General features: G+C 43.4%; 1 protein-coding gene across 1 annotated transcript in view; it reads left to right on the top strand.

Moving 5' to 3' along the window:
• Positions 1-13,373, top strand: part of LOC147703008 (janus kinase and microtubule-interacting protein 2-like) — a 179,037-nt gene that overhangs the window by 84,361 nt on the left and 81,303 nt on the right. Inside the window, exon 9 of the mRNA XM_086931569.1 lies at positions 2,546-2,674. Within this exon, the coding sequence (XP_086787695.1) occupies positions 2,546-2,674 (129 nt within the window). The remainder of the gene's footprint in view (positions 1-2,545; positions 2,675-13,373) is intronic.

The following is a 13,373-nucleotide window of genomic DNA, read 5'->3' as shown; positions in this document are numbered from 1 at the left end:
CAGAACACTGCAATGTGCATCATGGTTGTCCCAAAGAAAAGAAATCCCAGTCTCTTTTATGATGACTTTACGGGCTTTTATTATTTTCACAGCGTTGTTCATGTATATTAGTCTTCTCAAACCATGTAATATCATTTGATCTGCTACATTTAACAAATTATTCATTCAGATTACCTCCAAAAATTGAAGAGTTTTTCATATTTGTGTTCCAAAGGTAGGAAATGTCATCTGACCTGCTTCATTCAAAGAATCCTCCTCTTAGGTCACCTTCAAATATGGACAAGTTTTTCATTTCTCACTGATCACACCTGGAACCTTTTCTATTTAATGTTACTAAAACTTACTCATATTCTCTTCTTAAAACTTGTTTCTCTAGATATTGCCTCCAGTAGCTATGTTGAAGAGTACAGGACCCAAGGTTAATGGAGGTGTGCAAATGTAGCGTACGATAATATAGGATAGTCAAATTGTAAATCTGATTTCTTATAACAGTAAATTTTACATTTTAAGCTCAAGAAGATACTTTTTTTTAGAACTGATGTTTATTTGATGTTTCTTGTTTTCATGACACCTGACTGACCCTTTCCCAGCCCTTGCCTTCCTTTTAGTATCACTTATCTGATGAAAATCAGCCTTGTTCCATATTGGTGTGTATGCATGAGAGGATGAGCCAGATCAGATGAAGGCATGTCTGACTTGCTCATTTCACGGTAGGCTGCACATTAGAATTTGCTGCGTTTTATGTAAGAACTTAAAATTCTAAGTTTGAGGAAATTGCTCAACCAGAAATTATGTGGATCCATACCTGAGGCACATTGTGAGAAAGCGTAATTGAAATAAATTTGATCAAAGGCAACAGAATTTGTTACTATCTGACTCTAGATGACAGTGGCTTAGCAAAATGAATTATACAGCTAAAACTAGTTATTATGTCTTGGCTAAATGACAACGATGATCTTTGAAAGCATTGTGCTTGCTATTTCCTTCTAAAACAAATCATAATCTGATATTTCATTGTGGTTGCACCGAACACATGGGATTAGACAGTAGCGGGATCTTACTATAAGTCTGCGTTGGGACCAATAGGCAGCTTTCTTTTAGTTGAAACGTAGATCCTATCCCCGATATTTAAGGTTTCAGCATGTATCAGTATTTATGGAACAGTTAGTTTTGAATTTGCATTCACTTCCACAAATTTACCAGCAAATTGACTCCTCAGTATAATATGCCTCACACAACTATTTTCTAATATTATAATTAATTAAACTCTAATTAAAATGTAGCCTACATATAAGATTATTTCATGACCATTTTTCAGATTCACAATCGTGTTTCATGTAGTTGTAGGATAGTTCCTGTACAAGTTATTATATATTATTTTTTATTACATCTGGGTGAAATTAAGTTCATGCTTAAGTTTTCACGAAATTCGTCTGTTTAGTGTTGCAAGCACTTTGTGGAATTTTGTGAAATCTTCAAGTGTGAAACTTCACATTAATGTTCCCTGCTGGAGACATGTTCACTTTGAAAATGTCTTGTGGGAGACATGTTCTCCTTAATCCAGTTCCAACCGGTATTTAAGGGGAATTATTTTAATACATTTCTTACCCTTTTATTTAATTTTCACATGACTTACGGGCAACAGAATTTCACAATATTCTGTGTGATTATTTAAAAAAAAAAAAAAATTTTGCTATTAACACCAATTCCCCTGTTGGAGGCACTCAATCCTTGCCCCTCTGTCTACCATATAGATCCATCTGAGATAGTCCCATAATATACACATAGGGGAAGATTACGACTTTGGTGGTGTGGGAGCAGGGCGCCACGCTGGATTACAAATTGTAATCTGGGTGGGCAGTCCTGCAGTGGCGGTCCCACAGTGCGGCTTTTCAAAGGCACATAGGCGACCCTTAGAAAAGCATCGCCATGGGCCTGGCACAGCATGGTCCAGCATGGCATGGGCTGCAAAGTCCATGCCGTGCTGGAACTGTGGGTGTATGCAGAAAGGGGGGCACACCATGTGCTTCCATGCATGCATTCCTAGGCCATGGGAGAGCAGGGGGCCCTGTAGGGCATACTAAGTTTCCTCACCTCCAGCATTTTCATGCAGTGAGAACCACCATGAGGCTGGTGGTGGTGAGGAAACTTGTACTATGCTTTGCAGTGCCCCAGCGACACCCCCAATTATATTGTGGCCTCAAGACCGCCACACCAACTCCAAGGATCGCAGATCCCTGGCAGGTGCAGTGGTCCCAAGGAAGTCTGATTGCCGTACTCGTAATACAGCAGTCGGTCCGCTGGTGTGGCAGTCCCCTACCGCCACCGCGAGTTTGGAGGACCTATGGACCGCCAAACTCATAATAAGGCCCTTATCCTCTTGGTATGCACCTTTCTTATACTTTACTTGTTCACCAACTTTTAATGTTTAGTCCTTGTGTCTTACTTGCCTGATTCGTGCTCAACAGAAATCGCCAAACAAAGAAACAAACAGTCTCACCGCACTCATTCCTAATGCTATGTTTACTCTTTTTCCCCCATAAAGAGTTTGGCAGCGGAGGAGTCTGAGCTTCGGTTTCGGCAGTTCACCAAGGAGTACCAGGCACTTCAGAGGGCCTATGCACTGTTGCAGGAGCAAAGCGGCGGCATCTTAGATGCAGAGAGAGAAGCAAAGGTCTGGGTCTAAACATACAACACTGTTATTGTTTGATTTGTGTATCAGTAGTATGTGTGTTGGATTAAATGTGGGAGGCAGTGGTTAAAAAACAGGGTTCTGCAGTCAACACGTTCCTCAATAGTTTTTGCTGGAACGTTTTATTCTTTGAGTCAAAGTTGACTGTTGCAGAAGAAGGTCTATGGAGTAATGTGTAAAATGTGACGGTTTATGATGAAAAGGCATTTCCTTATTCGCACTGTCAACATTTACCTATTTTCACTCACAATAGAACAGTGGCGTAGCTAGGCGTTTTGCCACCCGTGGCGGTCCCAGTCTTTCCTGCCCCGCGGCAGCCGTAAGAATGGGGGGTGGGGTGTTGGCAATCGATTCTTGCTTTTGCCACTCTGCACGGCCACAGGTAAGAGTGAGGTGGGGGGAGGCCGCTGCCCCCAAAGCTCATGCCCCCCCGGGGCGGAGCGCCCCGCCACTGCATTCAATCTTTGGTATTAGCTATCCAAGAGTTCCTGTTCTATTAACTACAGCAATTCACACTCCACCCTCAGTTCACATTTCCAGGAGAGCATACCTTGATTTGGCAAGTGTGACCTGGGGCTGTGTAAGTCTTTCACTAAGGCAGACCAGACTGTATTCCACAACTTTTCAACTGTGTCAAGAAGCAATTTTTGTGGATTTGAAATAACGTTCCTGTCAGTTTACCAAAAAAGGCTTCAATAAATGTATTTTCCTGGTAAACCTGTTATTCATTGAATTATCCCAGTATGAGCTTGTTGTGGTCATTTTCTTCAACAAAATCCTCCTTTTACACAATGTTTCACTTTATGAAATGCACAAAGTTTGCGTAGGTTTAAAAATGTAACATAGGCAACCTAGCACACAGAAGCAAGGTTGCCCAACTGCACACGCACGTACCTAGAGCCATTCCTAACTAGATGATTAATATTGACATTCATGTTGGCGTTACCTTATCACTGGCTTGGGCTGAAGCAATCATATCACCCCTTATAGTGAAACCTATCTCGTGGTTTGCACTGTCACTTTTGTTACTTTCAGATCGAGGACAGGTATTCAGCGGCAAAGCATGCGGGGGGTCAGTGGGGCCAGTCCGCCATGGGTGGCACAGATTTTTGGGGCGGCGGCCTCCCCCCCACTCTCACCTGTGGCTGTTGCAGGAATCGGCAGCACCCCTCGCTCTTGCATGCGCCTGTCGCAGGCAGCAAACACAGGATCCCGCACAGGCGGCACTAGGTCTAGCTACGCCACTGCAGATATTTGGCTCAGGGCTTTGGTGGCTTAAACCACTCTACCTATTACTTGCTTCAAGATCGGTGCCGTATCCAACATGTTTTGCAGGTGAACAGGCAATGCTCCAATGCAAAAATGTACAGGTGGACAATGTTCTTTTAGAATACATGGCAGTCTGTGTTTGGCAGTAGCATAGGTCAAGCTGTTCCATTGCAGCCCATTTTGTCGAAAACAATTGAATTCTCAGCCATTTCAGCATTGTCACTTGTGTGAATTTCTAGTTCATCAGAGTGGAATCACGTGCTGCACTGTGAGATGCTGTGTATCATTCGTCAAGACCAGTCTTTCTCAAATGTTGTTTCATGGGGTGCAATTGTCCACTAAAAACCCACCTCCCCTATCTCTACTGTCCTAATTGCTAAATTTGTTATGGCAAAATCGATTGATTGAGCAGTTGACCCTATCACATCTTTCTGCTGAGTTTCAATGAGGTCTTGCTCTGAAGGTTTGGGAAACCCTAGTTTTGTCAGCTTTCACTTTCAGCTTTCTCTGAACAGGGAGGGGAGTTTAGTGGCAACTTGAAAATGAACCTCATTTGTTATTATCGACCCTAGGGCAGAATGCTTGTTTTCTTCATAGCTAAACACTTTTTCACAAAGCCATCTCATTATTAGGTTGCCTGACTTTGAGGCAAAGGTAATTTGACATTTGCATAATGAAGAACAGGGACATAAGAGTGTCCCTCTGCCTAATGAGATAAAAAGGGAGGGAGGTGTGTTTGCACTATGGCTGAACACTACTTCAATGAGAAGTCGGAAAATGAAAAAATGATCCTTTTTTTATCGTATCGTATCGTAAGGGGTGCTTGTATAGCGCACTGACACCATGGGTTTCCTGGCGCTGGTTGGAAATAGAGGGGACAGAGAGACTAACCAGATTGAGGGAAAAGCCAAGTTTTTAGAGATTTACGAAAGAGGATCAGAGAGTTGGAAATTTTAAGAGCAAGGGGGAGAGAATTCCAGAACTTGGGGGCCAGGTATGCAAATCTCCGGCCTCCAGATCTGCAGAGCTTGTAGGAAGGGACAGTCAAGAAATGAAGATGGGAGGATCTCAAGTTGCGGGACGGGCAGTAGGGTCGGATGAGAGATTTTACAAAAATGGGACAGGGGCCAGCCAAGGATTTGAAGATAAGGCAGCCGATCTTGAAGGCTGCCCTGGAGGAGACAGGGAGCCAGTGGAGTTTGACGAGGAGGGGCCTGGCAGATTGCCACTTCGGAATCCCTAAGGCCAATCTCGCCGCCTGATTTTGGACCGCCTGTAGTCTGCCCATCGATGTTTTAGGCAGACCATGGTAGATCGAGTTGGAGAAATCTAGGCGGGAGAGGACGAGGGCCATGATAACCTGCAGGAGGGCATCAGGTGTCAGGAGATATGCCACTTTTCTGATCCTGCGCAGTTGGTAAATGCAGGACGAGACCACGGTCCCCACCTGCGGCCCTAGGGATATAGCGGAGTCAATAGTGACCCCTAAGCTCTTCACCGAAGACACGGGGGTGGGAGACGGGCCCAGTTCCGCCGGCCAGAATTGCGGCCCCCAGAAGGTGGGGCTCCTACCAGGAAGGAGGAGCTCCGTCTTACCGGGGTTCAGCTTTAACTGGTTGTGGCCCATCCACTGGAGAATGTGGGACATGGCTGATTGAAAGTTAGGAATAGCAGAAGGGGAATTAAGAGAAAAGATGAGCTGCAGGTCGTCCGCGTAGTTAAACACGGTGACGTCCCACAGCCTCAGAGAAAGTAGAAGGGGGCGAAGATAAAGGTTGAAGAGAAGAGGGGACAGAGAAGAACCCTGGGGGACCCCACAGAGCGAGTGCTCTCTAGGAGCCCTGAAGGCACCCAGGCTTAGGGTCTGAGACCTGCCCGTCAGGAAGGATCTGACCCAGGCCAGAGCCGGGCCCTGGATGCCAGCCTGCTCGACACGGCGGAGAAGGATGTTATGATCCACTGTGTCGTGTCGTGTATACAACCCTCACCCACTTTAGTAGTGGCATCTTTCATCTTCGGTTTCACCTTGACTCCTAAAGTTCAGGTTGGGCTCAACCATGTTCCAGGGAGCTTTTTGTAGATTAGTAGTTGGGGGAAGTTACATATAAAAAAAATCCTCATCCACCCCCCAAGGAATCCTTTTATTAGCGGGGTGGGTGGGAAATTATTAAAATAAACTATAGAATGAGCAATAGGGTTACAATGGTCATATGACCCTATAGTGTCAACATGTTTCTGCCTTACATGAAGACTGTACAAGGTCCAGGGAATTCAGGGCAGATTTGTTTTTCTAATATTCCCCCGATTATGTTTCTGTTCTTAGAAGGTTAATGTTATTGTATGGACAATATTTTATTTTAGGCATGCATAGGCAGTGAACGCTTGCTGGCTCAAAGGCACCCTGGCAGTGGGTACTTTCAAACAGGAGCAGGGGAGGGTGGCCCTGTGTCAAACTTCCGTAAAGATTCCCTACCATCGGTATACCTACGGTGGTCTGCTGGCACATGGCTTGTGGTACCAAGTATTCACTGCCTTTGCATACCTAACTGCATGCAATGTTATGAAACTTCTGAGAAAACAAACATCACAGGGAGTATTAGAAAAACAAACTTGCCTTGACATATGCCTTGGACCTTGTAAGGCAATCAGTGTAGGTCATGAATATGTTGGCACGTTAAGGGTCATAGGACCATTGTAGCCCTTTTGACCCTTCTATAGTTTATTTTAATCATTTCCCATTCACCCAGCTAATAAAGGGATACTTTTGGAGTGGATGAGGAAGTTTTATGTATATGTAACTTCCCTGGTTACTAATATGCAAACAGCTTCCTATAACATGATTGAGCCCACCCTGACCTTTGGGAGTGGCAGCTGGTGCCATTTGAAAGTGGTGAGGGTAAAATGTTTAGTGCAGCACACTGCGGCGAGCGAGGGCAGCGAGCGAGGCCGAACAGCCTAAGGAGGGCTTGGGGGGCTTTCTCCGCCTGAGAACATTTTGAAAAAAAGTGTTGGCAAACGGTGCATTTTCAAGCAAAGTTGAGAACGCAAGCAGGTTAATAAAGCAACTGTCAAAGTGCAGTTATTACATTAATAAACTGGACCACCGCACTGATGCCAGCATGACCATCCAACCTCTTAATCACCTTTATGGTTTCCTTCTCTGCCTCCCCAAGAGTGGCCACTTCCATTTTCATTCGGTGACACACAAGGCTTTATGTGGGATGTAAAATCTGTGGGGTCCCTCATAGGGGCGTGGCAGCTATAATTAAGGGCGTGGCTTAAAACACTAAAGTTAAAAAACTGTGCTTAGCATAGTGTGTGCCCACTGGTATTTTACTGCTACTCATTCATCCGTTATATAACACAACAAGTAACATTACACCTACATCAAGCCAGGACTATTGGCTTTGTCAATGGTTGTAAATTGCATAAGATAAATAAACAACAATTGGGACTTCATTGTATATTATATTGAAAATGCTGCCATTCTTGTGGGTGAGGTTGTGACTAAGGCTATGGCTGCAGACTTTCGAGCTGAGAAAGCAGGTTTGAGCCTCAGGTGGGCTCAACAGCGTGTGATTCAAAACATGACTATGTCCAAAACCTTAACTCTGCAATAGTGCAACCCGTCACTGCCTTTGATGTAACTTAAAAGAGATTCGTTTTTCAGTTTTATATAGGGCAAACTTGGAGCGCTTTACATGAGCACCAGTCACTAAGACATATAATATTTCCTGGTAATTGGTGGTCATGTAGAGTCCAAGTTTACACTGTATAAAACTGAAAAACAAGTCTCTTTGAAGTTACATCAAAGGCAGTAAAGGGCTGTACTGCACAACCCGTCATCACTGCCTCTGATGTAACTTCCAGAGACTTGTTTTTTCAGTTTTATATAGAGCAAACTCGGAGCGCGTTACTGGTAACTAGTGCTCCTGTAAAGCGCTCCAAGTTTACGCTGTGATGTAAAGCGCTCCAAGTTTACGCTGTATAAAACTGAAAAATTAGTCTCTTGAAGTTACATCAAAGGTAGTGACGGGTTGTACTGTACAACCTGCCATCACTGACTTTGATGTAACTTGAAAGAGACTCGTTTTTCAGTTTTCTATAGCGCAAACTAGGAGCGCTTTACATGAGCAGCAGTTACCAGGACATATAACATGTCCTGGTAACTGGTGCTCATGTAAAGCGCTCCAGGTTTACACTGTATAAACCTGAAAAACGAGTCTCTTCAACTTACAGCAAAGTCAGGGATGATGGGTTGTAAAGCGACACAAGTTTACACTCTATAAAACTGAAAAACTAACCTCTTTGAAGTTACATCAAAGGCAGTTACAGTTGTACTGTACAACCCATCATCACTGACTTTAATGTAACTTGAAAGAGACTTGTTTTTCAGTTTTATATAGCACAAACTTGGAGCGCTTTACATGAGCACCAGTTACCAGAACATATAATATGTTGTGGTAACTTGTGCTCATGTAAAGCGCTGTAAGTTTACGCTATAAACAACTTAAAACAGTTTCTCTACTCACTAGTGGGTCGGACCTGTCTGAATCCTGATGAGGCCTCGCATCGGCTCAAGGAAGGGGCCATGAGATCAGACCCAGAGCTCTCCTCTTGACTCTCTCTCTCCACTCTCCATGTTGTGTAATGGCGTATACCTATGCATGAAGAGAGGGGGGGGGAGAGAGAGAGGCTGAGAGCGAATGCATATTGACCAATCACTGCAGGGCTTCACAATAAAGCTGTGCAGTGATTGGTGAATATGCACCCTGGACTTGCCCAATCATAGGCTCTGCATTCTCTGCAAAGAGACTCTAAAGCAGATGGATTGGCCTGGGCAGGACAACTCGCCGCTCATCAGGAGACTGGGGGGCTGCGGCTTCGACTCCATCCCAGGTCCTTCAATCGGGAGGCAAGAGTGCTGAAAACTGTGCATGTCGGGCTGGCCAGGGAAAGGCACTGACCAACTCGATATGCTTAGTTGTTGTTGACTGCACTTACACACACAGGTGACATGGAAAGGAGCTGGCCTGCGGCTGAGACTGCTGACTGCTGCAGGCGGGCTGAGTGAAGTGTAATTAAACCCTACACTTTTTAAAGGAATGATTTTAATATATTACACCCATTTTCACTTTTATATATCAGCACTGCTCACAGCTGCCTGCAGCAAAATAATGAGGGGGCAACGCCTAAATGCCCTCCTGGAGGAACCGCCCCTGCCATTAGAAGTCAGGAGTCAGGGTGAACCTGACGATGAAGCATGCCACTACTAGAGAGGGTGAGGGTTGTATATAAAAAGGGATTATTTTTCCCACTTCTCATTGAAGTGGTTTTCAGTCGTGGTGCCCCCTCCCTCTTCCTTATTAGGCACAGGAATACTCTTATGCTTGCTGTGTGAATCCAGGGAGAATCGATACGCTGCATCCCTTGGCGTACAAGAAGATCTCCCTACCTTTCCAGTGGGAAGGTTTTTCGCCCTCCTGCACCATAGTTTAAAGATCTTGAGCATAGCTCCTGACAGAGATTTCTTTTGCCAAAAATCTCTTAAACTGAAGTAAGCTCTCAAGAATGTTAATTTTTATTGGCAGGTTCCAGAATTTAATTCAGGGACAATCAAACTGATGCAGAACCATTGAGTTGACTGTGAAGCAGAACACACATTCCTGTTGCATCACTCTCAAGACAACAATCCTATTTCTCTGCTTGTGATCTTACAACTCTCAAGACTGTTTCTGCAAAACACAGAACCCAATTTCCATATAGATGGACATGATGTTACCATATTGGAACCTCAGGGGCAATAAAAGGACAGGCTAACACAGGGCATAGAAAGAGCCGGATTTCTCTTTGTACTTATCTAAACCCAAGGAGGAAATTTGTATCCACATAAAAGAGAACTCAGCGAAAAAGTAAAACCCAACTGAAGGGGAACATGAGCTACTGTAGTAAACTAACACAGAAGAAATAAAGTTAATTTCTGTATTGCTGCAATAAGTGTCAATACATCTAGAGTAAGATATGCAGTTGTTTGTCTTTCACCAGTAGACTGGTAAACAATAAAAAAATATGGCGAGGGAAAAATAAAATTGTTTTAAAAGATGAATCATTATAGCTAGCAGATGAATGTAAAACAAAGATTTCTAACCCATAACTAACATATGAGAAGGTTGTGCACATTTCACTGCACCCTTTTTGCTTCGGTAGTTCTATGTCATGGGCAAAGAGAATGAAAAATGACTGCCTTCTTTGAGTAATCGATATTGAGCGTAGTTTGATTAAGGCCAAGCAAGTGTATTTTAACTTACAAGAAAACTGTAAATAATAGCGTATTTTGAATTGGAATTTAATATCAAGTTTGAGGCAAGACTAAAATCAATTTTTTTACCCATGTATTATCACTGCATTCAGAATTTACGGTCCACCGCCTGCGTGAAATGTACAGTTATTTTCATTTCATGTGTAATCAGTTAAAATGGCGGAAAGGGTTTTGAAATAATAATAGTGTATTTTCAAATTTGCACTTTCATTTTCAAGTAGCTACGGGTAAGCAAAGACAATTGTTTCTAAACGAACTGTTGTGCTCGTATTTGACTACTTACCATGGCCATATGGTAGTGTTACAGACCAGTCTTTCAAAAGAAACTATGTATAGCTGTGCACTATTATGTCCGGCAGCAGAATGTCCTGATGCAGAATGTCCTGATGCCACAAAAATATTCCCATCCAGCAGAAGCGCAGAACTAGGAGGATTTTTGCATTTTCTAAAATTGTCTTTAAATCATACAGAGGCCCTGGCACAACATTTCACTTTTATGGCTATTGATATAGCCACATTTTATTACCTGAGCAGAGCTGAATAATGGTGGCTTCATAGCGTTTTTTTCATTCTCTCTCTTTTTATAGGTCTCACCGTCTCAGCTCTAGACAGCGGATGTCTCGAAGAGACATGTTGTATATACTTTGTGGGCTTCTGCCCTCCCATATACGTCCTATTTGCAGGCTTCATCATCACTCTCCTAATTGTATTGTATTGTATTGTAATTGCATTTATATAGCGCTTACTACCATTGACCAGGCGTCGAAGCGCTTTTTCGGCGAGTAGCGCGCTACTCCGGGACCCATAGAGGATTAGTGTTGAATTAGTATAGTGAAACATGCAAGTACATTTTAAGTGGTGGATAGGTTAGTCAGTTATTTGGATTTGGAATGGTAGCAGAAGGATAGAGGAGGACAAAGGTTCGTTTTTATATAGCGCTTGTTGACGCACGCTATACAGGAAGCCTACAAAGGATTAGTGGTGAATTAATATGGTGAAATGAAGTAATTTCAGTTGTGGATATTAGTCAGTTACTTGGAGTGAGAAGGAAAGCGGAGGGATAAAAGGGGAAGAAAGATTTGCATTCATATAGCACTTGTTACCCCTGATGAGTGTTGAATCGCTTTTCTGGTGAGTAGCACGCCACTCCAGAACCCATAATCGATTACTGTTGAAAATTAGTATAGTAAAAAAATATGAAGTAATTTGAGTAGTGGATATGTTATTCAGTTATTTGGGTAGTATATTAGTATAGTTTAATATGGAATTTGAGAAGTGAACATGTTAGTCTGTTAATTTCCATTGAAAAGGATAGTGGAGGGATAAAAGAGTGAAAGATTTTTTTTTTTTTTTAGGTCTTAGCAGTAGAAGGAGGCTTTTGGATGAGTAAAAATTAGTTTTGGAGGGGAGGACTCAGAGGAAAGAGTTTAGAAAGGTTTGTTTTAGGGGATCAGTATAGTAACAGAGGTGTCAGATGATACAAGGAGGGGTAGAGTAGGAGAGAGTCTAAAAAGGGTTATTTTGGCAATCATAGTAGTAGTATGGGGTTTGGGATAAATGAGAGAGTGGATGTAGAGGATATATTGATAGATGTATAGGATGAGAGATAGGGGAGTGCATTGGAAGGAGTAGTAGAAGAAGTTTAAGACGAGTCAGTAGGTTGGGTTTGAAGATATATTGAGCAAAGTTTAGGCTGAGAAATATGGTAGTGCATTGGAAATGCTAAATTAGAAGAAAGTGATAAATATGTAGATCTATTATTACATTGAAAGTATATGTGTTGCAAGAGTTACAAAGTGTGGTGGCGTGCAGTGTGTGTGTTGTGAAGTTGTGGTTTTATGGTAGAAGGGAGAGGAGGGTGTTTGTTGGACAACTGATGGAAGGTCTGTTAGGTTAATTACAGCAGGGAGAGTGTGTCTGAATGGGATGTAGTTATGTATGGTGTTGATTGGTGTTGAGTTAGTGATGAGTGTATTGGTTAGTGGTATAGGATAGAGTTGTGTACTGTTTGTAGGTGATGGTGGATATGTGAGGTAGTTGGGATAGTAGGGTGTGTAGTAGTTGTCTGGTTGGGTTTGTAGTGCATGCTGGTATATTAATCTGTGCATAGTGTTGTGCGTTGTGTATATTTGGTGTGAGTGTGTTGCTCTGTTTGTGGATGTGGATGGTGTGGACTGGCATTGCTAAATGAGAAAAAGGGCAGCATTTCTGGCCCTAGTCCCGACCAGTTTCGAACAGGCTCAAACAGGAAACTGTCCTTGTCCTCTCTGCCCTTAACAGGCTCAAACAGCAAACTGCCCTTGTCCTCTCTGCCCTTAGCCTCGACGCCCGGGCGGAGAAGCCCTAAGCCTGGTCTTTTTTATAGCCCTAGTAATCAGGTGACCCCTTCAGCCAATGGGAACCCTTGGCCTAAAATCTAGGAACCAATAGGAGACCAGGACCTTACAGCCAATCTTAGCCCTAGTCCAAGCACCCAATCAGTTCAAAAACCCTGATCTCTACGTCCAATAAAGGCCCTAGCCCTACCAGTAGTCCCAAAACAAGTTCCATTGTCCATGGCATGCATGTGTCATGTCTCTTGCTGTGTTTAGCCCTCTCCGAGAGCAGGGACCAATTACTATATCAATACCATCTGTTTTAGGAACTATGGGGCATATTAGCAAGGGCCATATCGCCGCTTTAGCAGCACTTTTAGCCTCTAAAGCGGCGATATTTGTATCGCCCTATCAGCAAGCTATCGCTAACAACAGTTAGCGACAGCTTTCTGACGTAAGCGACCGGTTTGGGTGCCGATTTGCATGTCACTGATATTTATCGCTAACGACATGCAAAGTAGGCGTTCCCGACCAACAGACCTGATAAACAGCCGCTAACAGGCCTATCGCCTATTAGCAAGGAGGCCCTGGCCCCAGTTTGCGATATAAAAAGTCGCACTAACCGGGGTCATCGCCGTTTTTTCAATACCTGCTAATATCATGATTTAGCAATACCTAACATGGGGGGTGGATTATGCTGATACGGCCACAGGGTCGTATCAGCATGGTTTTCCACCTTCCCCATGCAACATCGCTGGTTTTCTCGTGATGTTGGCCC

The sequence above is a fragment of the Lissotriton vulgaris genome, chromosome 7, assembly GCF_964263255.1.
Source record: "Lissotriton vulgaris chromosome 7, aLisVul1.2, whole genome shotgun sequence".
NCBI lineage: Eukaryota > Metazoa > Chordata > Amphibia > Caudata > Salamandridae > Lissotriton > Lissotriton vulgaris.
Note: the sequence above shows the minus strand (reverse complement) of the source record. Positions and strands in the feature narration are given on the sequence as shown.